This window comes from Epinephelus moara, chromosome 18, assembly GCF_006386435.1.
Source record: "Epinephelus moara isolate mb chromosome 18, YSFRI_EMoa_1.0, whole genome shotgun sequence".
Classification (NCBI taxonomy): domain Eukaryota; kingdom Metazoa; phylum Chordata; class Actinopteri; order Perciformes; family Serranidae; genus Epinephelus; species Epinephelus moara.
In genome coordinates, this window is record NC_065523.1 from 40,699,621 (window position 1) to 40,725,437 (window position 25,817).

Below are 25,817 nucleotides of genomic sequence, written 5' to 3' on the forward strand. Positions count from 1 at the left end.
TGTGTCACACAGTTGTTACGGTTACAGGCTATTTAACAGGCCGTGCGTGCGCCATGGGTGCTCAGCAAAGAGGGAGACCTCCGTGTTTGAGACGGGAGCGGGAGTTGGGAGGAGAGGGAGAAATAAAACAAAATAAGATAAAATAGGAAAAACCTGTCTCCCTCTTTTATTTTATTTTCAGCGTTTAATCAAGGCGGAGGCGGGCGGCTGGAGGTCCGAGACTTCCAGCGTGGGGAGAGGGAGAAACAAACATCCAATGTGTGTCTGTGTGTGTTATGTTCAGGTGTTGTCACGTAAATAACAGTGCCCAAGCAATAAACAGGACAGACAATAGGATTTTATTTATTTTTACACTACATTTTCACTGAAAGCTGATCGGATCCGACCCGAGCCCGAATACAATTTATAGCTACATTTTTGACCAAACCCGCCTGACCCGTCGGGTACCGTCGGGCTCGGATCGCCACACTCTTTTTTGGAAATCAAAATATGGTCACCCTAATTGTGTCCAAATCCAGCAGCTTTGCCATGACACATCTGCCAAAATTCATTGGAACAGAATTTTTTTTCCACAGCAAAAATTGGTGTATACGATTTGTTTAGATCAATTAATCACAAATTATGTAATTAACTAGATTAATTTTTGTAATTGCTTGACAATCCTAGTCTTTGTAGCTAATTTTAAAACAAATAATAGCTGTATAGGGGGTGAAATTTTATATGACTCAACCATTTATATTTTATTAAGGCTTGAAGTTACACACATTTAAGAGCAGGGCTGCGTAGATTGACTTAGATCCACCCCTTGCTCCTCTACAGCTCCACCCTCTTGTTAAAATATGTGCATTTCTGGCTCCCAAAACCCATGACGAAGACAGCCGATAAGCTGAACTTGAGTATTCAAAATGGCAGTCCATAAAGTCCATTATTTTACACAGTCTATGAGGCCAATTAGTGTCAATGGTGTGGGACTAAGAGGGCAAAAACTAGAACGACAAGACGCTCACCGATGGCCCAACATTGACCAACAGCTGACCGTTGGCTTGATGTGTCAGGACACCTAAAGACGAATTTCTATTGCTGTTCTAGCCATTATTAGAGTTGAGATGTCCTGATTCTTCCCCTGGCCCTCACATGAAAGCTCACACTCTCTTTTTTTATACGTCCATTCCTCTCAGGGCACCAACTGGACTCCATCTAGGGTGATCCATCGGCTGGGCAAGGAGATCGACAACCCTGAATCTGTTTACTACTGGGCCTACAAGGTGAGCCCTGGTACACGTACTGTAAGGCTGCAGCTCTGGGAAAAGCTGTTAAGAGACTGTGCTGTTTCTGAGCAATCATCTGGTGTCTGTTTTAGAACAACATCCCGGTGTTCTGCCCCGCCCTGACAGATGGTGCTATTGGAGACATGTTCTACCTCTTTTCAGAAGACAACCCCGGCTTGAGAGTGGACATAGTTGAAGGTAAAAGAGTCTTGATAAGTGCTTAGTGAATGTGTCCCTGTGGTGTTTGTTTGTCTTACACAATGCATTTGATTCCAGATATCTCAAAGTTGAACAACCTCGTAGCGGCTGCCAACAGCACTGGGATTATCATCCTGGGAGGAGGTGTATCCAAACACCACGTATGCAATGCCAATGCATGGGTTAGTATTTTGCATTTTTAACCTTTAACGAATTATTTTGGCCAAATTCAGATAGATCTGTCTCCATGCAATCAAAAATATTTTCTGTACTTGTTCTGCACTGCAGATATTCACCTTTCTTTCATGCAGGTAAACTTGTCCTTATGTCCCTTAGCACTTGTTGCTGAGATGATCAATTGGTTATTGGTTATTGACACAGCTGCTGATATCATTAGCATCAATAGAAAACTAACACTAGTTAACTATTTGTTCAAATGACATTGCAGCCTTTCTATTGTTTGTTGTGAGGACAGTTCACCTCAGAGTTTCTTTTCCAAAGTTTGATCCATTCCCTGTGGCATGACAGTGACAGATGAGCCTTGCTATTTTTCAATAGATGTCAGTTTTACCTCCCTTCCCTTAGACAGACTCGACACGATTGGACAAATGCAATATCGTCTTTGACTACAAGACCAACTGACAATTACTAACTTTTACAATCCAGGGGGGGCCTGTTTTGCTGATTTACTTGAGGCAGCTTGGTAAAAATTGTGAGGAGTGGTCATACACATAAAAAACAAAGTATCTGTGTTATGAAACAAAGAAAATTATTTTACTTTGATTAGAATGACAGTGATAGATAGTGAGGCAGTTCTGGCTGCATTACAGGGAATCCAGGCTTGTTTTATAGGGACCAGAGGCCTGAACTACGAAGCAGGATTTGGACTAACTTTGAGTTTTCAGTACCACGAAGCTGGTTCTCTTTTTACCAGGTTAAATCACTGTGGCATCTTATGCTGAACAGCGAACTGGCTACGGAGCAGAGGCCTATACTACGAAGCCAGTTCAACTTACCCCGGATATCTTTTTGTTATTTGGTTTGACCAACCCTAACATTGTCCGTCTGGGTCAATCAACTCTGGGTTTTTCTATCCAACCACAAGCATGTTCATGTGAAAGAGGCGGGGGTGTTAATTGCGAGTAGTAAGCTACTTCATATCATATGCAAAGAAACAGTACTGAAAGTGTCTGTGACTTTAATCCATGGATACTTCTTTCTTCAGTGATCTGATTGATCAGTTGTGGAAGTGTTGACAGGCTGTGATCTGATACTCTGACGTTAACCTGCTCCGGAGTAGGTTAGCTGTTCAGCATTAGTCACTAAGGTGATTTATCCTGGTAAAAACAGAACCAGCTTCGTAGTATTAAAAACCTTACCTGGAAATCCCGAGTTCTCGCGAGAGCACAATTTTAATTTGCTCAGCAAGTCACTCTGGCAATCAGTAATGATGCTCATTACCCATGCCCTTGTAGCCGAGCTGCACCAATCATATCGGTGTATCTGATATAGGCGGGCCAGAGGCGAGCTAAACAGATGACGACAGCGCTGCGACGACGAAATCCGGAATCAGTCAGTAAACATTGCAAGATGGCTACGAATGAACACCAGTTGTTTGAAACAGCTTTGGCCGCTACAATTAACGAGTTAGACTTGGCTTTTTCTCTAAAAGAGGAACAGAAGACGGCGCTCGATTCTTTCCTTTGCAAGAAGGACGTTTTTGCTGTTTTGCTGACCGGATACGGGAAGAGTCTAATATACCAGTTAGCTCCGCTGGTAGTGCTCTGGATACGTCACCCCATGTATTGTTCTGATTGGTCGTAGTCTCTGGATACGTCACCCCATGTATTGTTCTGATTGGTCGTAGTGTTATCCAATTGCGTGCAGTGATGTTTTCAAATGCATGCTTGGTGCGGGAGCGTATCTATGTTTCCCAGGTTCTATGTTCCCCACTTAACCCTGCAAGAAAGGTTCTATGTTCCCCGCTTACACAAAAAAGGTTCTATGTTTCCTGCTCAACCAAGCGGGAAACATAGAATCCTTTTTGGCTGAGCGGGGAACATAGAACCCGGGAAACATAGAACCCGGGAAACATAGGGATGACCCCATTTCGAGGCTACTAAAAACCCAGAGTTAACCCAGAAGTGACCTTGCTAACTACAAATCCTGCATCGTAGTACAGGCCTCCAGTTGAAACAAGCTTTGTAGTACCTGTTATCCAGACGGCCAATGTTAGGGTAAGTCGAGCCAGATAATGAAAAGAGCTGTACTGCATATTTCTTTCTTTCAAAAGGCTGTGAGGAAAAACAGCTGAAAGCAGTGGTGTGGTGGCAGTTGATAAGGAGGGTGTACTACTAGGTAGATGGGAAGGTTACAGAGGAGAAAGTGAGTATACTCTGCTATATATTCCAACGGCTTTTTGGCTGATAGGTGGGTTTAGTGTAAACTGCCTGAAAAAGAGGTGCGTTACACCACACTTACCTGCCTTTACTCTCAACCACACCACTGGTTTAAAGTGTAAAAAGACTGCCTTCCACAGTAATGCCACATCGATGTGCATGTTTTCTTGCACATGCACTGGTGCATTTGCGGCAGACTCAATGACACACTCATTTGTCTCCCTCCAGAGGAACGGCGCTGACTATGCAGTGTATGTGACCACAGCTCAGGAGTTTGATGGTTGTGACTCAGGAGCCAGTCCTGACGAGGCTGTGTCCTGGGGCAAGATCAGAGCAGACGCTAAACCTGTGAAGGTATTTGATATTAAGTATTTTATGTCAAAGTTATGTTCCAGTTATTAAAGTGTTATGCACTAGTCTGTTTTTGATTTGGTGGACCAACAGGTAATAACGATTTAAATTAAATAAATTAGATTTTTGTGCAAAGTAAAAGCAGAGATTATGTAGGCTTTGCCAAACCTAAACAGGATTTATAGTTTTCAGTTTATGTTTACCTTATTTTTTTAATTTTTATTTGTATTTTTGTTTATGTCTGTCCATTAGTGTATGATAATTTTGTTTTTTACATGTTCGAAATAATCTATCTATCTATCTATCTATCTATCTATCTATCTATCTATCTATCTATCTATCTACCTAATTTATTTTGTCGTTAAAAAAATGTCTACAAAGGCTTCTCTCAAAACTTGCTCTCTGATGTTTTAATACACAGCTTCACTTTTCTCTCTTTCTAGGTGTTTGCAGAAGCTTCCATCATTTTCCCCTTGATGGTAGCAGAGACCTTTGCAGTCCATGCTGAGAAGAAGAAAGGTGGCGACAAAATCTGCTGAACACATGTTGCATCAAATCTGTTAGAAACACTTAGCTTTAGTTGTTCTTCTATTCGCAATGTGGCTTTTTCTGTTGAAAATAAAACAGACCGCAGCAGAGGATTTTGTGTGTGTGAATTTTACTGTCTGATGAGTCATGTTTAAAAGTCTTAGTGAAAATAAATTATGAATGGAAAAAGGAGAAAACTCAAAAAGTCTAAAAAACCTCAGAGAGGGAAAATTCTATTGACATTTCCCTCCCCCGATGCATAAACCTGATAAGATTAAAAGGCATTACATATATAATTCATACTACAATGGTGGATTCGATCTAAAAAATACTAAAGCAATTAAATTATCCCTAAAAGCATCCTGGATAAATAAAATTTGCCACAACAGTCATTGTAGAATGAGTCAAAATGTATCCTCTATGTACCTATTCGTTGATAGTAAAGTGTTTCCAATGTCACCACTTTGAATGGTCATTTAAAAAATATATAAGCAAATTTTTTCCCCTCCGTCAAAGATGCATTTAAGTCTTGGTCAAGCTTCCAGACACTGCAGAAGATATCCAAAACCAAGTTATATGGTTGAAACACTGTTTATACATGGGAAGCCCTTTTTATGGTTAATACTTGAGAATAATTCAATATTTTTTTATAAATGATGTACTAGATAGCACGGAGATCTGCTTTCATACCATCAGTTCTGCTGTGTGTACAGTCAGAGATTGTTTTAATTTCAACCAGCTGCTTTCAGCTATCCCAATTAACCAGAAACGGAAACGTATAGACAACAGGTCCCACGACTAGCCAGAAATGGTTATCCAAAATAAAGATGAATAAAAGAATTTCTAATTTTATTTTACTGCCTTCCCTCATACAATTTGTTGATGAGTTGAAGATGAGTTTAACATTTTGATTCTTTGGAAACAATTTACAAGACAACAATTTACGAGCTCTTTGATGATGAAAGCTAACGTTCAGGACTTGGTTAGAAAAATATGAAATAAATTGTTCTCAGAGAGAGTATAATTTGTAAAGCAATCCCCTTACCACTGATTCAATTAATCCAGAATACCCTATTATATTCGAATGTTAAATTCGTACTACCAAAAGTGATGATTAATGATTGTAACTTAAATGATAACAAATGTAACAACAAATTGATTGGCGCTGCTTTGAAATCGATAGTATTTAATGATTACAGCAGAGGATTTAAAGAACAAGTGACTGATAAGGTAACTGTGTCTATGATGGAAAAAGCACACTCTAAATATATTAAATGGCCTATTTCCCCAAAGATTAAAGAAACTCATTTTAAGATACTCTATTAAGTCTACCCAGTTGCAGAATTTCTAAAAAAAAAAAGATTTAAATTTGAAGTTGACCCGTGTACCTTTTGTAATGCAGCAGATGAAACACTAGAACATATGTTTTTCTCATGCCCTGTGTCCAGGAAATTTTGGTCAGAAATAAGAAATTGGTTATTACTTAAAATAAATGACATTCCAGGTTTTGATATTTCTCATATATTCTTTTACATAGATAATTTGAAATCTAATATCTCTGATATGATAAATATGATTATTCTAATGGGTAAATATCATATTCATTGTAGTAAGTGGAGAAATAGCAAACCGTCCTTTGACTGGTTTACAAATGATTTCATATTATTTTTCCTATCTCTTAAGAAATTGTACTCAGCAAAATAGCCAGAAAGATCTGTGGAGATATATCTCATTTCTTGCTTATTTGATTCATGCCTAAGACTTTGCTCCTCCCTAGGGTCTTTGTTACTTTAATTGTATGCCTGGTGACCTATAAAGTGATGTGCTACTGTTTTTTTTTTTTGTTTTTTTTTAACTTGCACCTTATAAAAAAAAAAACAGTCTTGTTTTTGTTTTATTTGTATTTTTTCTTTGTGACTCTTTGCAATTCCGCAACATTTCATTGTACAAAAATGTACAGTCCTTACGAGAAGATGTATGTTTCTCTATGTTTTTGTTCTATTGTGTGTTCAATTTTTTTTTTAAAAAAAAGGGGGGAAAAAAACTCAAACTAACGTTGTCTTCCGGCGCAGTTTGATGACGTCACGTTTCGACACCGGAAAATGACTGTTTTTGTAGTTCGGCCAGGAGTTCGCCAAGGCAACGGTCAATATTCCTGCACTACATGAGAGTTCCGTCTTAATTTAGTTTATATCTTGACAGTGACTGAGCGTTTAGTTACACTGACTCACTCGACGACTTTTAACCACCGGCTATCACTGTCAACAGCTGGACTTGTTACCAACGACCAGTAACGTTAGTACTTTAAGCTAACGTTAATCTGCTGTCCGTTAGTAAACATTACGTTAATTGTTTGTTCTGTAACGACAGTTTTTGTATTTATTCGACAGACACCTGTTGCTGACACAGTCATCCAGCGAAACCGAAAAGAAAGGGATTTTACTCTCGGGCAACGTTAGCTAAAGCTTCTTAAAAACATTGTATGTCTGAATTGTAACGTTACCAATGTAGCCAACGCTAAGCTAAGTCCTTAAGAGCTAACATTTTGTCAAGTTTCGTTGTCACAGTATTCAAGGTTTTATGTAATAAAACACATACATGCGACAATAGAAAATGGGGGTAGTGTAAAGTAATGTTTGCTGATAGTATATGAGTGGTGGTCTTGTGCTGAAAGGGGGAAAAGGTGATGTCTGAGGTCAGGGTTAACTTGTATGAACAGGAGGCAGGGACAAACTGTGACCAGGGTGGACCCTCTCCTGACCCTGTGAAATCCCCCACTGTGGAAGCTTCTGGGCCTGACCTGCAGGGGTGAGACTTTCTTTCACACCCAATTAACTTGCTGTATATGTGAGTTTAAGAGATCACATTTATGTTTATATTCCCTCCAGTCTTCTGCCTGCGGGTCCCCCATCCTCATCAGATGTCAGTCCCTCACCCTCCACTGAGACAAGTGGCTTGTTGTCATTACCATGGGAGATGGTGACCCACATTGCCTCACACCTTCCTGCTCAGTGTGTCATCACTGTGCTGCCAAAGGTTAGTTTTAAATTGCTTTTGGCTCATCGCTTCCATAAAGTTCCTCTGAAGTTGTCTTGTTGGCTAATTTTCATGCTGATTTGTTTGTTCAAATACAATATCACTAAATAACTATGTGATATATCTGTCTGTTTCACTCTGTACCCTCAAAATATATAAGGAAAACTAACAGTCTTATGGCTTTTCAGTAAAGTTTATCTCTGAAATGTATTTTTGGATGGTGGCTCGTCTGTGACGTGCCAAACAGCGTAGGAGAAACACTAATTTGTAAATTGAAAGTGCTTTATTCAGTGTTTTGACTGGTTTTAACCTTCTGGTTTGTTTGTTTTGGAGAGGATTAGACCTCTGCGGATAATTTGGCTCTCGGTAAAAACCCTCTGAACAACAAACACTGAAGGAGTTCTGACTGTCAGAAGTTTCAGCTGGTTGTAATCTGCAATCCTCACATTTATGAAGCCATTTTTTAAAAGTATTTTGAATCCTGCATTGTTTATATTCATGCTCACAAGCACAGTCTTCCTCCTCCCTGCCTTTGTTGGCACATTGCTGTGTTTGTTGGTGTGTTACTGCCACACATTGATCAGTGGAATAGAGTGAAGCCATTGACAGGAATGTGCAGGTGTATCCTGTTCATATCGCTATTCTAGTTCAGAAACTCCACAGTGAGCCTTATGACTTTATCAATCTGTAAGATATTGGACATTTTCCCTCTTCCTCCTCTTTTCAGGTCTGTCATGCACTGGGCAATGTGGGTAAGGACAACACCGCTTGGCAACTCAGGGCACGCAGACTAATAGGATCCCGAGCTGGCTTCCCAGTGGGGCCAAGGGAGGACTTTGACTGGCCTTCCGCATGCCTAGAGATGGAGCAGCTGATAACCTGCTGGACAGGACAAGCACACCTTGTGGCCAGACAGACCCAGGAGGATGCGGGTGAAAGGGACCAAGTGAGGCAGCAGCAAAGGGCAGGGCAGGATGGGGAAGCCATAGCAGAAGCGCAGGAAGATGGTAGAGAGGATGAGGTGGAAGGGGTGGGAGTGGAAGCGCAGGAGGTTGCGTATGGTGTTGATGAAGGGATGGAGGTGGCAATGGATGGTGAGGATGAGGAAATGCAGCCCATCATTGCAGGTGGAGATCAACTGGCACGATTGAGAGAGGAGTTTGAAGAGAGGCTGGAGGATGATGCAGCAGCACTAATGGAAGAAGAAAGGGACCGCGCAATGGTGTTTGGTGGTAACGAGGGGCAAGGTGGTGCTCTTAATCACCAAGAAGACTTGGTGGACCCCAGGAATCTGGGTAATGGAAGACAGGGAGCAATGGAGCAACGTCAAACCCCCAGAAGTCCTAGCCCACCTCCAGCGCTGGAGTGCATCACCCTACCTTCAGGCCACATTGCCCAGGTCAACTCAGTGCTCCTTGTGGGGGGAGCGGGGGCAGTTTGTGCCACAGGCTCCAGAGACTGGAATGTTAAACTGTGGGATCTACAGGCAGGCCCTAGTGGCACGCTGCTGCATACATTGGGAGGACAAGGTGACTTCAGCACTCATCGGGGCTGGGTGTGGTGCCTGGCATCTCAGGGGCCTCTGTTGGCCTCAGGCGGGTTCGACAGTACGGTGAGGCTGTGGGACCTACAGGCCGGTGGTGCAGAGAGGGGCCTGATCAGGGCTGGAGCTGCTGTCCTCTGCCTGTCCTGTCAGACGGATGTATTGCTGGCTGGTACATTTGACAAGAGGGTCAGCATGTATGACACCAGAGGTGAGGGGGTTTAGCATATCACTTGCTTTTCAGTGTTAGTGTGCATGAAGTGCAAATAAAATCTAAAAATGTGATGATAGAGCAGTGACGTGTGTCACAAATCTTAAATCAACACACTTCTCAATTAATCTTTGATAGCAGTTAGCTTTGTAAGAGATTATAGAAAGAAATCACTGTATGACATAATTCTGTCTACAGCTGCTGAGCCCCTGGTAAAAAGCCTCCGTCTCCATGGTAACGCTGTAATGTGCCTAGCTGCAGATGACAAGTACATCATCTCTGGGAGCAAAGACTGCACTGTGGCCGTCTATGACCGTAGGGCAGGCAAGGGCTTGAAGAAACTTCGGGTAGACGCAAACACACAAACACACATTGCATTGCATTTGTGTGCATATCTGCGCAGATGCACCTGTACATAAAGACTAACTCCAATCAACCACTCCATTTCTAGCTGAGCTCTTACCTGCTGTCCATGAGCTACAGTGGCTGTGAGGTATGGGCAGGAGACAACAGCGGCATGCTCCACTCCTTTTCCATGCAGGCGGGGACCCTAAAACCCCTGTCCCAGTTTGATGTGGGACACACAGCTCTGGTCACTGGCATCCACAGGTCCCCTGGGAGCCTCTACACCTGTTCATCTGATCGCACTGTCAAGGTCGGATGAGGCAGATTCATTGTTAGCTGTTAAATCAACTCCTGAACAGTCTTTATTGTAAATTCTGGTCTGTATTGCAGGTCCATATCCCTTGTGCTCCTCCGAGGACGTTATGCACACTGAATCACCAAGCTGCAGTCAATGGGGTGAGTGCTTTGTGTCACAACATATAGATGATTAAAATGTGCAGTTGTTTTTATTTAACAAGGCTTTATGTTTGTGGCCTGTGTGAGAAGATAGCCAGAGTGGATGTCACAAAGGTTTGTTAAGGGGGGAGCCGATGATCCTCTCAGCCATCTTGACAAATAGCCGCAGGTCTTTCTTTTCAGCTGCGGTGCAGCCGGAGAACCACACAACACAGCAGTTCGTTATTATACTCTCAGTTGTGCCGTACTAAAAGCGGATCAGGAGTTCCTGAGGAAACCTGTGACATGTCAGAGTCCTCAGAGAGAATATCCTTTTGCTGGGCTCTTTTGATGATGTGGGAGGTGTTCAGACTACAGGTCAGGTCCTCTGCAATGCGCACCTTCAGGAACTTTGCCTCTGCCCTGATGTCCCTGCTAAGAATACCAGGCTAGCTTTTTCTTACAGCGAGCTGTTAAAGCGTCATGCACTTCTCCTAGGAGATCTTACTCGCTCACAAAAGTCACATAGTGCAAGAACAGGTGCTCGGGGCACAGCGTGGAAATCAAACGGGCACCATTTTCCCTATTACAAATCGTTCTACCAATAGAATGATTTTGAAGCTGTTATTCCAAGGTAAAAACTTGCATAATGTTGCTTTAATACAGTTGTTAGTGTGGTTTTGCTATGTTTTTAAAGACTATTTCAGGCTCATCGTTATTTCTGAAATGTTCTTCCTCTTCTTTCTTCAACCATCAGCTCAGTGTGGAGGCTGGAGTCCTCGCCGTAGCCTCGGGGGATGTGTCTGTGGAGGTCTGGAGGCCCAGAAAATGAACACTTGAAAGCAGGTGGTGAGGCCACCTGAAGCCTATTGACACCATGCTGCTCTTTTAGCATTTTGAAATTTACAACAACTACATAGCTCAAACAAAGAAACAGCTCTCTTGCTCTGCAGGCTGGCTTTAACAAGACAGATGTTAGCAGTAACTGATCAAATGGACACAGGCAGGTAGGACTGGAAGTAAAGACAGTGGAGCTGTGTGTGGTACATACTGTATGGCCAAACTGATTATTTTATTTTTCAGCTCTGCCAAACTGACATGTTGGAAATAGTCACTACCAGTTGTTTAATTTAGTTGTAATGCTGATTAATTTTTAATCCATTCTTCTTTGTTCTTGTGTTTATGTATTGTTACGTGGTAGAGGTGAAGTTGGGAAGGTTCAAACCACTTGCGTATTGAGATTAACCTTTTTTTTTTATTCCTTGTTTGATCCTGTTGGGAGATTTCTTTATATTGTGAACACAAGAAATGTGTTTGTTGTTAATGTTTGTCTCATTCACATATGTACCATTTTGTGCCAGAACTCAAACCTTACAAAGACGTTTGTGGAAGTTTGTCTCTCCTCTTTTAGATACTGTGTGTTTTTATCGTGTTTACATGCTCCAAAATTCATTCAAAGTCCATTACTATAACTGACATCGTACCGAAAGCATTAGTTACTTGTCATGTACAGTGTAATACTTATATCCAGGTCCTCTGTGACATGCTGATTGTATTTGTAAAGCTATTTATTTGAACACTCTCCTCAGTGCTTTTCAATATGATCTTTTTGTAGGTATGTCTGCCGTGTGTGGTTAGGTTTAAAGGACTATTTAATTGCTTGTATGAATCTAACTATTAATAATTTGCACAATACTTGACTGATGCATTCATTAAAACACATTTAAAGACCATTTCCATAGAAGACGCCATCAAATGGCCTGAAAATGTAGAGTCTGACTTGTTGGCTGAACGTGTTCGCTGTTCTGTTTGGAGTTACCACTGAACAGCTTTGTGGTGAATGTTTGGACAAAGCAGATATTAAAATTTCAAATTGTTCACTTGAATCCTGAGTCATGTGACCTCATGTGATTCCTGACTATTAAAAGGTTGCGATCAAACACTTTAAGGGACAAATATATTTATTACTCTACTTTGTAAAGAAGCAGAAAGAAAGCCTTTCAGAAACTCTGCAAAATGCTAAACCGTTACTGTAACTTTTCACATTTGTTCTTCACTTGTGGCTAGTGCTGTCTTTAAAGGTCCAGTGTGTAGGATTTGGTGGCATCTAGCACTGAGATTGCAAACAGTGGCGCCCTCTAGAGGCGGCCCCTGCTGATGAAAATAATTGGTGGCCCATGTTAGGGTTTTCAAGAGGCTGTGGTGCGCTCTTTTTTTCTTTTGTTTTAAGCTAATGCAAAGGCATCGATTGGTACCAGCCATCTTGGCATAGCTTGTCAGGAAGGGGACTAAGTAACACAAGGTAACAACTAAAGGCCTTTGCACACCGAGTCTGTTTTTTACGGATGCGTTTCTTTATCTGTCAATATGTCAGTCCTTGCACACTGATTCTGATGTGTTTTATTTTTCTATTCTGTGCTAAAATTCGCAATACGTGACAAAATAAAAAAAGACATTTCCCTCTCTGCCTCTCTCCTCTGGAGTTACCTGTCTGACTGACATCACTTCCTCCATGTCTTTCATTTGGCACTGCGGCTGCATGAAGGGGTGGAGCTGTCCTCCCTCTCTCTCTCCACATTCTGTGTGCGGTCCACATCCTCCTCTTCATCATCACCTACCTGAATATTACTATCTGACCTGTTGAAAGTAGCTATCTGAGTTTAGCAATGATTCTGTGCGCCCTGTTCCTCTGTCTTGTCGCGGTTGTGTCCCGCCGCCACATTTTCTTCACTGATTCTTGGTCCAACGTTTCTAAATGCACTGACAGATGCGAAAAACACAAAATAGAACCTGTTTCGAAACTTTTAATGACGGATGAAAGTATTGGACTCAGTGTGAAAATGTAAAGTCTTATTTATCTTTAGATGTGTGACAATTCTGGACGAAAAAACAGACTCGGTGTGCAAAGGCCTCAACATGGTCATTTTCAAAGAGGGTTCCTTGGGTCCCACCTCAAGATATCCGAATGCTTTGAATACTCGTCAACTTGAGACATGTTCCTAGTAGATGTTTTTGTTCCTTTCAATCAATGTACTCCTTAAAATTAAAGCTGTATATTTGTCTCTTTAAGGAAAACCTACTTGAAGAACAGTGAATCGCCAAACACTTATATAGATACATAACACATTAAAACAGGATTGTTCTGGAACTCAAAATATTAACTGTACCAGTATTTGTCTATGCACATCAGATAATTAGCAATATTAACTGTAAAATAAGAAACCAATAACAGTATGCAATTCCTTGACATAGCTGTAACTAGCAGATATACTTAAACAGCGGACGTGAATACCTTAAATTCAGTTATGCCTTTTGGTTTTGGTGAGCCACCCCAAAATCTTCAGTGGCCTCATTTGGCCACACCTGTGAAAAATATCTGGGGGCACCACCTGTTGCAGAACTGAAACTTCTCCTGTGTGCCAAGCATGTAGGTGAGCTACAGTAGCCAACGTGAAAACACTCTGTATGGAGATATGAACGGCTCATTCTAAGGTAACAATAACACAGTGATTCTTATTTGTAGGTGATGATAACTAATGAAAACAGTCATGAATATTTTATACCATTTATACCAATAAATGCAGCTAAATCCTTCACACAGGGCCTATTATCTTATACACATTTATCAGTAGAAAATCTGAAGACATGAGTTGTCCTTATGGGAGTCCATTATGTGGTGATAATCTCCAAACTGTCAAAGCAGCACACAGGTCTTCTTGTCTTTGAAAGGATTGGCTGAGGCAGCGATGCCGGTGAGCAGAGGGTCACTGCGCCTGTGCTCCTGACAGTACCGGACCAAGTCAGCTGCTGTCAGGGAGATCTGCTGGGACAGAGGTGGACAGGGTACTGAAATATTAATGTAAAAAACTATTTGGCATTGGATGTTTATGATAGAAACGTGGAGCATATATTCTGAGCTGTAGAAATCTTCAAACCACTGATCTCATGTGGTGCAGTTCAGGTCTATGATGAAGCTATCATGCATACAGATGATCAGATTGTTAACCTACCTTGATTCTCTCCATGCCCGCCTCCACCCGCAGCTGATCCACCAGTTTTTGTGCCTGAATAACGCTGTTGCTGCTGCTGCACATCTTTCCTGACATTACCTTCAGTATAAAAACCCTGCTATCAGGACTCGGTGTCCTTTGTCACGACCAAAAGGAGCAGCAGGAAAATGATTTCGAGCCGTATGAATCCAAAGAGCCGGCACAGGTTGTGCAGGAGTCTGGTCAGAGGAGCTCCTGACTGCCCTTTCTCACCTGTGCCCCCTTTTTATTCACTGTTGGGGCCAGTTCAAAGGCCCTGTGATATGAAAGGTCAAACAGCACAGGGTTGTAAAGGTCACACACATCACTTCACAGACACTACTGATGAAAAGATTATCGGCTGGGGCATTATGCTACGCTGCAAGTGTGCTTTCTGACTTGAAGCTACTATGTGTGTGTTTGCTTTTTACTAAAGAGGCAGGCGACTCATTCAAAAGAGGAAGAGTGTGTTTATGGAACAATAGAAAGGTGGGGCATTTGAAGTCTTTGGGGAGAGAGTGGGGGCACATCTCATCAATATATTGACAATAAATAGAGAGAAAAAGAAAATGCAATGCTACGATAGGTCCCCATGCACTGCTGTCCGGAATAATCACTAGCAAATGTAATCATGACCTTAAATAAACTTAACAAATTCAAAAGTCACACAAAACAGAATAAAGGTCACAAAAGCAGCAGTTAGTTGCAGGGGGCTCTATACAGAGGCACACATCTGCTTTACCTGGCTGTAAAGTCGTCAGTGACGTCATTATGTGTCAGCTCCTGAGTGAGTTCCGCATCGGTGCTGGCGGCAGACACACCACCACATGTTCCTGTGCTGTTGTTGAACACAGTTATGTGTTAATGAGCTGAAGTTTCAAAGAACTTCGCTCAGCAGAGGCAACTGACAGTGCTGTAGCGACGCCCACATTTCCCATCATGCCTAGCGCTAGGCTGGGTCGTGTGTAGTCTGAAGTAAAGTTTGCTTTTTTGCGCTCCAAAACGCAAATGTCATATTTTGTTAGATTTTATAATGTGTCTGTTTTAAAGCGGCGGTTTAGGCTAGTTATTGTCATTTTATGTTAGTTTATGAGTGACACCATTAGTGAGTTCGCTATTACACTTCGTCATAGCAGCTTTCGTCGGAAAAGAAAGTAAAGATTGAAACCAATGTTTGGGCGCGTCAGAAGACCTGCCGCAAACTCACATTGATTCATCTAAAAGTGTGAAAATAAAGTCAATGTACATCAGTCAAAATGACTGAACAAGGTTGATAGTCATCAGACTGAACCGTCGGGGAGGACAAAAGTGAAAGCAAAGTGGGGAATGACATCTGCCTCACCCACATTTAAAGCTAAACACTACCTCAATTGGCAATACCAATAATAATAATACATTTTATTTGTAAGCGCTTTTAACAAACGCTCAACGACATTTTACAGTTTTATAAAAATCATAAAATAGAGCAAGTCAGAATAAAAAACAGCAATAAAACTGTATAAAACACAAACTTATACATTAAAAGCTCATTTAAAAAGGTGAGTTTTGAGCATGGTCTTGAATGTTGGGAGGTGTGTGCAGATACGGATGTTATCTGTTATCTGTTATCTATGTTAACGGCCGAGGGAAGATTCAATCAAAATTCTCAGCGTCCACTTTATTAGGTACACCTTGCTAGTACCATGTTGGACCCCTTTTACCTTCAGAACTGCCTCAATTCTTGGTGTCATAGATTCAACAAGGTGCTGGAAACATTCCTCAGAGACTTTGGTCCATATTGACATGATAGCATCACACAGTTGCTGCAGATTTGTTGGCTGCACATCCATGATGTGAATCTCCCGTTGCACCACATCCCAAAGGTGCTCTATTGGACTGAGATCTGGTGACTGTGGAGGCCATTGGAGTACAGTGAACTCACTGTCATGTTGAGATGATTTGAGCTTTGTGACATGGTGCGTTATCCTGCTGGAAGTAGCCATCAGAAGATGGGTACACTGTGGTCATAAAGGGATGGACACGGTCAGCAACAATACTCAGGTAGGCTGTGGTGTTTAAACCATGCTCAGTTGGTACTAAGGGGCCCAAAGTGTGCCAAGAAAATATCCCCCACACCATTGCACCACCACCACCAGCCTGAACCGTTGATACAAGGCAAGAAATCCAGACTCATCAGACCAGGCAACGTTTTCCCAAACTTCTATTGTCCAGTTTTGGTGAGCCTGTGTGAACTGTAGCCTCAGTTTCCTTGAGCTTTCAATTCTAGTATGGTACTGGGTAGTTTAATAAAACTGGTGCCTCGTATTTTAAGTGTTATGTTCTGTGAGGAAAGTCTCAGTCTGCAATGTAACCAGTATAACATGTCAGATAAACTCTGTCAGGTAAAATGTAGTAGTACAATGTTTTCCTCTGAAGTACAAGTAGAAGTACACAGTAAGTGAGTAGTGGTGTTGCGTTGCTTTTTTCAAAGTGCTTTGGGGGCTTTCTGTAAGTTATTTTGGGGTACAATTAGTAACAATAGCAACATAATTTAATATTTTTCAAATCTGAACATCATAATAAATCTGTTGCTGTCTGGGGTCCAGGTGTATTGCTTAGGAAAGTGTGCCTGTCTTTGAAGCCAATTTTCATAGTGGCCAAACAGCGGTACTGCAATTACCAGGGTCTGTCATGTGATGCCAACGGCCAAAGGAAGGTTTTGCTGACAGTCACAATGCTCACAGCAGTCTAGTCTTTGTCTTGTCAAAAATAAAGAGATAAAATACTGAGAGTTGAGATCAAATTGCTGAAATTGTGCAGGCTCCTTTATAAGCCAGTCAACACTTCTTTTGGATTTTACTGTTATCTCAAGAGCTTAAATAAAGATTACTGCAGTGAGAGAGGGAAAAGAGCATTTTAAGATCTTAAATTATCTCATATTGATGTTATACTGAGCTCAGTTATGTCTGGGAGAAATAGGTTGGACAAAGAACAGATTTTATTTTGACTTTTCCTTTCGTCTTTGTGGCCCCAAAATACATTTTCCTTTCGACTTAAACTGGGATAGAGATGTCTATAAGTTAGTGAATACATTCTGTTGAGTGTCACAACCTCTGCAAAGTGACTCGTTCCACTATAAAGATTTAATCCATTCACTTTGATAACATTTCCAAAGTCTAAAAGAGCTGCAAGATTAAATTATGCTATCCCCTTGAAGATAGCGGAGCACAAAACCCGAAGTCAGTTCCAATACATCCATGGTGCGCCCCTCAATCGTATGATCTAAGATTGAAACTGTTAGGGTAGAGGGTTAGCCCCCCCACATGTATAATAGTTGATTACGGCCCTGCTTCACAATATCATTTTATTTTAGATACATACAGTAAATACAATTTACTCCATACAAGTAATACTTAATACGCTTGTGCAAATTTCAAAAGCAGCACACTGACTTTTAATGGTGTCAATCAAGTGTGGTATTGAGAAGAGTTAGAGTAGCCCCTACTCATCCATCCCTGGTCAACAAACGCTTATTTAAATGTTTGATTATTGCAAATAACTGAATCTAGTAAATATAGTAATTAAAACAAATTGTTTACTATTATATTCAGAAGATAATGTATGTATTAAAGACTGTATTTCGACTGTTGGACTTGAGCGCGAATATAGTTTTGCGTCTTTTGTCCCTTCGCGCTTTCCGTAGAGGGAGCTCTCTTGCCGCAGGAGAGACACGCGTTGTTTACAGTAATGTACACATTCAATAACCGTCTTTCTCGTGTCTTTCGGTGACAGACAGTTACTTCTTCACCATCTTCATCAACTGACGCCTCGTCAAGAGCGGGTATGTTTGTATTTCTGTCTTCTAATGTTTAATTAGGATTAAAGTCAGTCGAGAACCAGCTAACAGCTAGCTTGTATGCTAGCTAACATCATACCACCACACTGCCTGAAATAAAGGGTCTGAACGCTTAAATGAGGAGTTCAGTGTTTGATACAGTTGCAAACAAGTCTTAAAATGTGTTTCCACTTTGTCGTTATAGGTTATTGTGTGTAACTGAAGTTAAAAAAGTAAATTTAACCTATTTTAAATGAAGTCTGTAACACTAAGCACTTAAAGTGAAGGGGTATGAATACTGTTCTTTCAGCAACTATATTAACTATACAAACACTAAAGCAAACAATTATTTGCATCAGGAATGTTCTTTTCAACCTGTTTATGCAGGCCAAAATAAGTGAGACTGGTTAAACTGGATATTCAGTTGTCTTCCATCATATAACTGAACTTGAAATTTGCCAAAAACAAACAAGACAGCCAGGCCCATCAACACCCCTGACCCCTTCATCGATTAGTGTCTTTGGCCGAGGCGTGTGACCCAGAGGCTTTCTGCAGAGCCTGTACTTGAGTATGTTCATGATTCAGTGAGCTGAGATTTTCTGTACATGTCAGGGCAGAGCTGCAACCTGTCACCGCACACTGAGCAGATAAATGATTGTTACTTTAGGGCTCTACTAACCCACCAACATGCTGTTTGTGTTTTGCAGAAAACATGGCAGGCGAAGTTCCTTCTGTTGCCGCACAGGCCGTCCTGATGCCCAGTTGCGAGATCCCAGAGGACATGATCAAGATCAGAGGCTATGACTTCAACGAGGGGGTCGACCTCCAGGCGGTGCTGAAGACCTACATTACTACTGGTTTCCAGGCCAGCAGCATGGGCTTGGCCATCCAGGAGATCAACAAGATGGTGAGGGGAATGGCTGTGTAGAGAAGGTTATCTCACAGAACACCCCAACATTTTCACATTTACCTCTGTTAGTCATGCAGATAGTTTTGGTGTCATTCAGCCAGGTTTTGAGATATTTGGCCCCGTGATTTCTTCCTTCAAGTGAGGTAAATGTGATGTCATTGGTGTACTAAAAAAAATGCAACAGCAACAGGTTGTCTTTTGAGAAACAAAGTCCTTGCTAGTCTGGAAGAAGCTATCCATCTCACTTTAATCATTTTCTTTTCTTCTGTTTTTATTTTTGGCTTTTATTTTGACAGTCAGTGCAGACAGGAAATGTGGGGAGATATTGGTATGATTTGCAGTTGCAACATATGCAATGACCTGCAGTTATTTGGTCAACCCCTAAATCATTCAGCTACCAGGGCACCAATATTAAAGCTATATATAAATATGTAATACTTTCAGATAAAAAAAAAAAAAGTATGGAAACTGTCAGCTTGGTCTGTGGATTTTTTTAAGTAACAGTTAAGTAGTTTTTCAGTGTTGTCAACACAACAAGCAAAATTTCCTTCACCTCCATCGTACTGTGGTGGAGACAGAAATCTCAGAGATGAGAATCTTAAAAGCTGGGTGCATATAAAAGAAAGCCATCTGCGTGTTTTAAATGATAAAAGTTCATTAGCCTATCATAGGGCTGGGCGATTTAACTAATATGTACGACATATATATCGATATATTTTCAAGCAAGATATAGATTTAGACAATGCCATTTATATCGATATAGGGTCAAGTTGGTGGTATAACACATAACAGTGTGCATCTCTTCTCTCTCACACTCTCCGCACAGCTCCGCCTCACTCCCAAGTTCTCCATCAACACTCAGAGAGACACAGAGCTGCTCCTCTGTTCAATCTGTCTGTTAATTAGTCTACAGTGCGACATCAGTATATATGTTGTACATGTAACGCTAAATCAGTCTGTGAGATGAATGAAATGACTGCAGTAGCACACATACAATACTGTGAGCCTTTTCCACGCTCACTTTTGGCCACACCGAGTCAACCCATGCTGCGCCGATTTGCGTTTCCATTGTCAGTTTAGACACACCGTGCCATGCCGAGCTGCGCCAGAGATAGACCTTTTCCAGAGTAGGTGCAAAAGCCGGGCCACCCGCCCTCAAGAGGGTTGCAGTGACATCTCGCCAACCGCAGTGCACCCTTGATTGATAGAAGTTGTGTGAAGTTGCTGCTCAAAAACTCAATATTTCCTTATTTTGCTGCTTCACAATAAAAGTTTTTACAAAGCAAAATAACAGGGGACTTTTATTGTGAAGAATCTAAAGGAAATTAAATGTGTTTATCGCTGAATTAGCAGAACTTCCATAGCGGCTTTTCTTCGATAAAGACAAGTGTAATGATACAGCAGGGAGAAAAGTGAAAGCAGAAACAGCCACAGTGAGATGTTGATGAAGAGCTGCAGACAACAGGCTCTTACTGCACCTCTGCAAACAGCTCACCTCCAGCAGGTGAACTTCTTTTACCTGCCCTGCTGTGGAAAAACACATGCAGCAAAAATAACAGGGGACTTTAGTCGTGGATATTGCCCAGCCCTAGCCTGTGATCAGTCTGTCTGAGATCATTTATAATGTTGACCATTGTTGTCTGATGCCTCGACTCCCGCAGATAGAGAAGCGTCTTGAGCCAGTGGAGGAGGATGAAGGAAAACTGAAGCAAGTGCCTGACGAACACCGCAGCAGATCAGGCTGCACCATCTTCCTGGGTTACACCTCCAACCTCATCAGCTCTGGAGTCAGAGAGACCATCCGCTACCTGGCACAGCACAAAATGGTACAAACTGATAAACCTGTCATGTTTATCCAGGTCATAGTTATATCACAGGTAACATCAAAACACTCCAACAACTGACAGTTCATCAGAATCTGTCTTGTCACTCTGTGTTAGGTGGATGTGATTGTTACCACAGCTGGAGGCATAGAGGAGGATTTCATAAAGTGTCTGGCTCACACATACTTGGGAGAGTTCAGCCTGCCTGGCAAGGATCTCCGCCTGAAGGGCATCAACAGGTTGGCAGCTACTAACACAATACACCTCTCACGTTGGCTTAATATCAAACTGGTTTAAAAATGTTTCACCGGCCCAACCCTACAGGCAGGTGCTCATCTTTAGCAGTCCCGGTTTATATATCAGACTCCCAAACTTGTATGTCTGGTCCCGTCCTTCATCTCTCCCTCCTCCTCTGTCCCTGCTGGGTGTAGGATTGGGAATCTGTTGGTGCCCAATGACAACTACTGTAAGTTTGAAGACTGGCTGATGCCTATTCTGGACCAGATGCTGTTGGAGCAGAAGACAGAAGTGGGCCTCTCTTATTATCATATTGTTTGTCTAGTGAATGCAGCACAGTTGTATGAAATAACAGAATTTGTTTGTCTGATGTCCTGAGTGTTCCAAACTCAGCTTTTATGATATTGTCTACTTCATGTAATCTTTGACCTTTCTTATTTCAGGGCACCAAGTGGACTCCCTCCAAGATGATCCATCGGCTCGGCAAGGAGATCAATAACACTGACTCTGTGTACTACTGGGCGTACAAGGTGGGTCCTGGTTTATTATTATCGTTGCAGGGTATGAGCTGTTGAAAAACGACTTGTATGACTCAAGGTCGGTCTCACGGCCTTAGCAGGTTAGGGAACATGTTTTGCTTCTAACCTGACCTTAACTGTCAGATGTTGCTAGGCCTTTCAACACAAAGCCTGGAGGGGATCATGTGTTTGGTTGTGCGTGTTTGTTTAAATGCAAATGTGTGTGTATCTGTCTGTCCACAGCTTATCTTGCCTTCTACTAAAAAAACTGAAAGGGAAGAAAATCACTTGTTGATTTATATATATAGATCCCAGGATATATTTTTGTATTTGGGAGCTGTTTAAATGTGTAATTTGTGGTAGATTTTATTTTGTTGAACTATTAATATTGTATACAGAATATGAATCTCACTCTGAGTTACTGTTGTTATTTACAAACTAAAGAAATTAGAGATAATTTTTGTTTAGTTTTTACTGAAAATTTGAAATTTGCAATATCGTCAAGAATATCTTCATCGCAAAAATACCCCAAAATATTGTAATATTATTTTCGGGCCATATCGCCCACCCCTTTTGCACATTTATGGCGGTACGCCCCAAGGATCTGTCTTGGTTTCAGTGATTCACAATTGTTGAAAAACCTGTTTTATTGTCTGTTTTACACCGTCATTGATTGTTGAGTCCTTACTCGTATTACCTGACTTGTAAAGGCCGCAAGTCCTCAACAGATCTCTCTCAGGTCTCTCGCAGACCACCTTTTTGCCTTTGTCTTGGCTCAAAACATCGGAAGAAAAGTTTGGTCTCATTTTATACCTCATCGTTAGATTAATTCCATACCCAATTTGTTAGGAATCGTCAAGTTAGGCAGGACACGAGATGAAAAAATAAAACGTTTTGGTTATCTTTTCTCCTGTCTGGAATGTAAGGAAGCCAGGAGGGATTATTGCACCAAGTTCACCTGTGCCGCATGCATTGTCTAAAGTGGCTGCGATGAGCTCCAGCAGCATTTTGCAGCCAGAACACGGCTGCCTAGTATTGATATTGTATTACATCATAGAGGAACAGAAACAAAAAAAAAAAGTCAAAACACAGAATTAAATTGCTTGAAAATCCACCGATCAGTGGACTAGGAAACCAATATGAAACTGGTGATTGAGCTCTAATTCTGCTTGTTGCTCACTCCATCCTGCTCTTCAGCCTTACTAACTCTGTTTAGTTTGTACGTACAGTCTATATTTATCTATAAATCTGTCATTAAATGTGCCCCATTACATTCTGTTTCAGAATAACATTCCAGTGTTCAGTCCTGCCCTGACAGACGGCTCTCTGGGCGACATGCTCTACTTCCACTCTTTCAAGAACCCCGGCCTGGTTTTGGACATAGTGGAAGGTAAAAGTGACATTACTGCTGCAGAAAAGGATCACAGCAGCTGTCTCAGGTGTTATGTGTCATATCATGGCTGTGAACTTTATTTCAGATATTCGCAGGTTGAACAGCCAGGCGGTGTTTGCCAAGAGGACAGGAATGATCATCCTGGGAGGAGGGCTGGTCAAACATCACATATCCAATGCTAATCTCATGGTAACTAACCTCATGTGATTTTTATTTCTTACTTTCTAGTACATATACGTGACTTCACACAAGCTGTTATATGCTAAGACATTAAATTCGCCATCAGTGGTGGAATGTAACTGTGTATTTACTCAAATACTGTGTCGTCTCTGAGTACTCCTTTGTACTTATAGCGATATGCAAGATCAGTTTCTCCTCTGACACACTGTCTCCTTCCAGAGGAACGGAGCTGACCACGCTGTGTTTGTGAACACGGGTCAGGAGTTCGATGGCTCTGACTCCGGGGCCAGACCCGATGAGGCCGTATCCTGGGGCAAGATCAGAACTGATGCCACACCTGTGAAGGTACCGATACTTACACCAGCCTTGACCAGACCAAGACTGTCAACACTATGTTCCAGTTACTACAATCCTCAGATACCCTTTCTTGGATTTTTTTAAGACGTCTTAGTTATTTCATGTCTCTCCTGGATGCCCCGAGGTTACGCACCAAAATGTTTAAAGATGGGCATTTTTGTCATGCTCTTAAACAGTGGTTGGCTGACATCAAACATGAACACTAACTGTTGATGTTTGTTAGAAAAATCTTATCTAATCGCAGCTAACATGCAGTTACTCTGAGGCAGTGTTAAGCTAGTATAAGAGGTTTAAAAACCACTCCACTTAACAACAAATTTAGTTAAAAAACGAATTTGTTTATGTCAGTAACTGGTCACAGAACACACTTTTATAAATAGCCATGGCGTATATGATGAATGACGTATGACAAATGGCATTAACCTTCATTCATCTGGTATGTCTGACGACGAGTTAGCTTTATATGTATCTGCTTTCATATGCAGATATCTGTTTATAGAGATTAGCCAAAGTGACCAACGCACGGAAGAGGAAGTCTTGCCTCAGATATATGCCCTCGCCCGCATAGGCTCTATGGTCGTCACAACGATAGCTGATGGGTTCCGAGATTGGTTTTCAGGTTGTCAATCTGTCCGTCCCGTGCTCATGAACACGACACTTTAAGAACACCTTGAGGGAATATCCACAAATTTGGCACAAACGTCCACTTGGTCTTAAGAATGAAGTGATTACAGTCTGTTGGTCAAAGGTCACTGTAACACTGTGATGTTTTTGGTGCTAAGTATGACAAAATTTCACATCTAACAAGACAAAATGGGGAAATGATGACATTTTATATCCAAAAGGTCAAAGGTCAACTTCACTGTGACATCATAATGTTCTCCAAGAACACTTACCTGGTGATTATTCAATGCCATAACTCAAGAAGAGATGTTCGGTACATTCATCTGGGCACTGCAACTTGACTAGTTGACAAAGGCATACAACTTACATACAACTTAATTTAGAAAAATAATAAGTGTATTAATTTGACATGGTTATCCGTTTAAAAACAATTTATGGGTGGGAAAATGTGCTGGGAAATAAATATATAGCACATCAGAACTGGTAACCAGGTGAGGCTGAGCTGGGCCCCCAAAGCAACAAACACAAAGGATGTTTCAACCATCTTTGTCCTCAAGGGGGCAGCGTCTGCTCAGTGTTTGACCCAGCGGTGCAGGGTGGCATCAAAGCACCAAAACATGAACATTAAAGCAGGAACTGGATCCAGTTTAGTGTAGCAAGCGTGCAACACACACCACAAATGCAACAGCATTACAGAAAAGTGGTACACTGCTCTGTTCTTCGTTCCCAGGTGTATGCAGATGCATCTTTAGTCTTCCCTCTGATTGTGGCCGAGACCTTCGCTCTCCACGCCGACAAGCTGACTGCCGACAAGAAAGCAGATTAAACGGTTGCTCCCTCACATGTTCTGTTAGAAACAACCAACTTTATTCCCTTTAGTTCCTCTTTCCTTTGTTGGACTTACTGCAGATATACCCTTGATCTTAAAAACATTTCTGTTGGATGTACATGGTTAAGGTTTGGCAACTTTAAGAAGATTACAAACAACGCTGCAATTTAAAACTCTTTTAATGGGATTCAGTGGTGAGGGCTTGAGGTCGTCTTGAAGCTTTCCATAACAATATTTACATGTTAAAACAGGTACAGTTTTTTTCTCTCCATTCAGATAGCTGGAATAGTATGGGCAGCATGCTATTGCATGTACCAAAGAGACTGCCTAGAATGCATCAGGGTTTAGCTGCGTGTGTGTGTGTGTGTGTGTGTGAGAGAGAGAGAGAATAGCTACACACTTGTGAGGCATTGTTTTTTAGGGGTTTTGATTTATTTCAGTCGAGCTGTGGGTGGCGTGACACACTATCACATCACTTGAATATTACCGTGTTGCTTCTCAGTTTTTATATTATCCAAACCTTTCACTGTTTCAGGATGAAAGATGTGCCTGTGTAACTTAATAAATCATAAATGGATAATTTGTTAGTCTTTGTGCAGTAGGTCTGTGTGAGGAGGCCACACGGGGTCCATCATGTGACTCTTAATTTCACATGACTGTGTTTGTGGTCTTTGTTGTATGAAAGGACATAAGAAATTGCATTACAGAGCGCACAACACATAACTGCTGATCTGTCATAGAAAGATATATTTAGAGGGTTAAAGAAGGACTGAAGCTCCTCAGTTTAGGG

At 41.5% G+C, this 25,817-nt stretch overlaps 4 protein-coding genes across 4 annotated transcripts in view; 3 read left to right on the forward strand and 1 right to left on the reverse strand.

The window, feature by feature from the left end:
• Positions 1-4,857, forward strand: part of LOC126405284 (deoxyhypusine synthase-like) — a 10,367-nt gene extending 5,510 nt beyond the window's left edge. Inside the window, exons 6-10 of the mRNA XM_050068945.1 lie at positions 1,179-1,265; positions 1,361-1,466; positions 1,545-1,648; positions 4,094-4,219; positions 4,660-4,857. Of these exons, the coding sequence (XP_049924902.1) occupies positions 1,179-1,265; positions 1,361-1,466; positions 1,545-1,648; positions 4,094-4,219; positions 4,660-4,755 (519 nt within the window). The 3' untranslated portion in view covers positions 4,756-4,857. The remainder of the gene's footprint in view (positions 1-1,178; positions 1,266-1,360; positions 1,467-1,544; positions 1,649-4,093; positions 4,220-4,659) is intronic.
• Positions 4,858-6,850: 1,993 nt separating this feature from the next.
• fbxw9 (F-box and WD repeat domain containing 9) lies at positions 6,851-12,200 on the forward strand. Its single transcript, XM_050069823.1, has 7 exons — positions 6,851-7,552; positions 7,633-7,780; positions 8,508-9,534; positions 9,733-9,881; positions 9,986-10,189; positions 10,270-10,335; positions 11,072-12,200. Exons 1-7 carry the CDS (start codon positions 7,431-7,433, stop codon positions 11,144-11,146), a joined length of 1,791 nt encoding a protein of 596 aa, XP_049925780.1. The 5' UTR covers positions 6,851-7,430; the 3' UTR covers positions 11,147-12,200.
• A 1,703-nt stretch (positions 12,201-13,903) lies between these two features.
• LOC126405182 (guanine nucleotide-binding protein G(I)/G(S)/G(O) subunit gamma-7-like) lies at positions 13,904-14,426 on the reverse strand. The gene is made up of 2 exons (XM_050068777.1): positions 14,325-14,426; positions 13,904-14,134 (listed from the first exon to the last, which is right to left on the reverse strand). Exons 1-2 carry the CDS (start codon positions 14,418-14,420, stop codon positions 14,009-14,011), a joined length of 222 nt encoding a protein of 73 aa, XP_049924734.1. The 5' UTR covers positions 14,421-14,426; the 3' UTR covers positions 13,904-14,008.
• A 3,590-nt stretch (positions 14,427-18,016) lies between these two features.
• dhps (deoxyhypusine synthase) lies at positions 18,017-25,607 on the forward strand. Its single transcript, XM_050068776.1, has 10 exons — positions 18,017-18,162; positions 18,864-19,063; positions 20,728-20,892; positions 21,007-21,128; positions 21,321-21,417; positions 21,570-21,656; positions 22,929-23,034; positions 23,123-23,226; positions 23,437-23,562; positions 24,929-25,607. The coding sequence occupies exons 2-10, from the start codon at positions 18,869-18,871 to the stop codon at positions 25,022-25,024; spliced, it is 1,098 nt and encodes a 365-aa protein (XP_049924733.1). The 5' UTR covers positions 18,017-18,162; positions 18,864-18,868; the 3' UTR covers positions 25,025-25,607.
• The last annotated feature ends 210 nt before the right edge of the window (positions 25,608-25,817 follow it).

Excerpts from the sequence above, each read along its gene's own strand:
- fbxw9 (XM_050069823.1), top strand. The coding sequence starts at position 7,431 with ATGTCTGAGGTCAGGGTTAACTTGTATGAACAGGAGGCAGGGACAAAC. Across the intron at positions 7,781-8,507 it reads TCATCACTGTGCTGCCAAAG|GTCTGTCATGCACTGGGCAA; the intron begins GTTAGTTTTAAA and ends TCCTCTTTTCAG. Across the intron at positions 10,190-10,269 it reads CATCTGATCGCACTGTCAAG|GTCCATATCCCTTGTGCTCC; the intron begins GTCGGATGAGGC and ends TCTGTATTGCAG.
- LOC126405182 (XM_050068777.1), bottom strand. The coding sequence starts at position 14,420 with ATGTCAGGAAAGATGTGCAGCAGCAGCAACAGCGTTATTCAGGCACAA. Across the intron at positions 14,135-14,324 it reads CGGGCATGGAGAGAATCAAG|ATCTCCCTGACAGCAGCTGA; the intron begins GTAGGTTAACAA and ends CTGTCCCAGCAG.
- dhps (XM_050068776.1), top strand. The coding sequence starts at position 18,869 with ATGGCAGGCGAAGTTCCTTCTGTTGCCGCACAGGCCGTCCTGATGCCC. Across the intron at positions 21,129-21,320 it reads CGCCTGAAGGGCATCAACAG|GATTGGGAATCTGTTGGTGC; the intron begins GTTGGCAGCTAC and ends TGCTGGGTGTAG. Across the intron at positions 23,563-24,928 it reads CTGATGCCACACCTGTGAAG|GTGTATGCAGATGCATCTTT; the intron begins GTACCGATACTT and ends CTTCGTTCCCAG.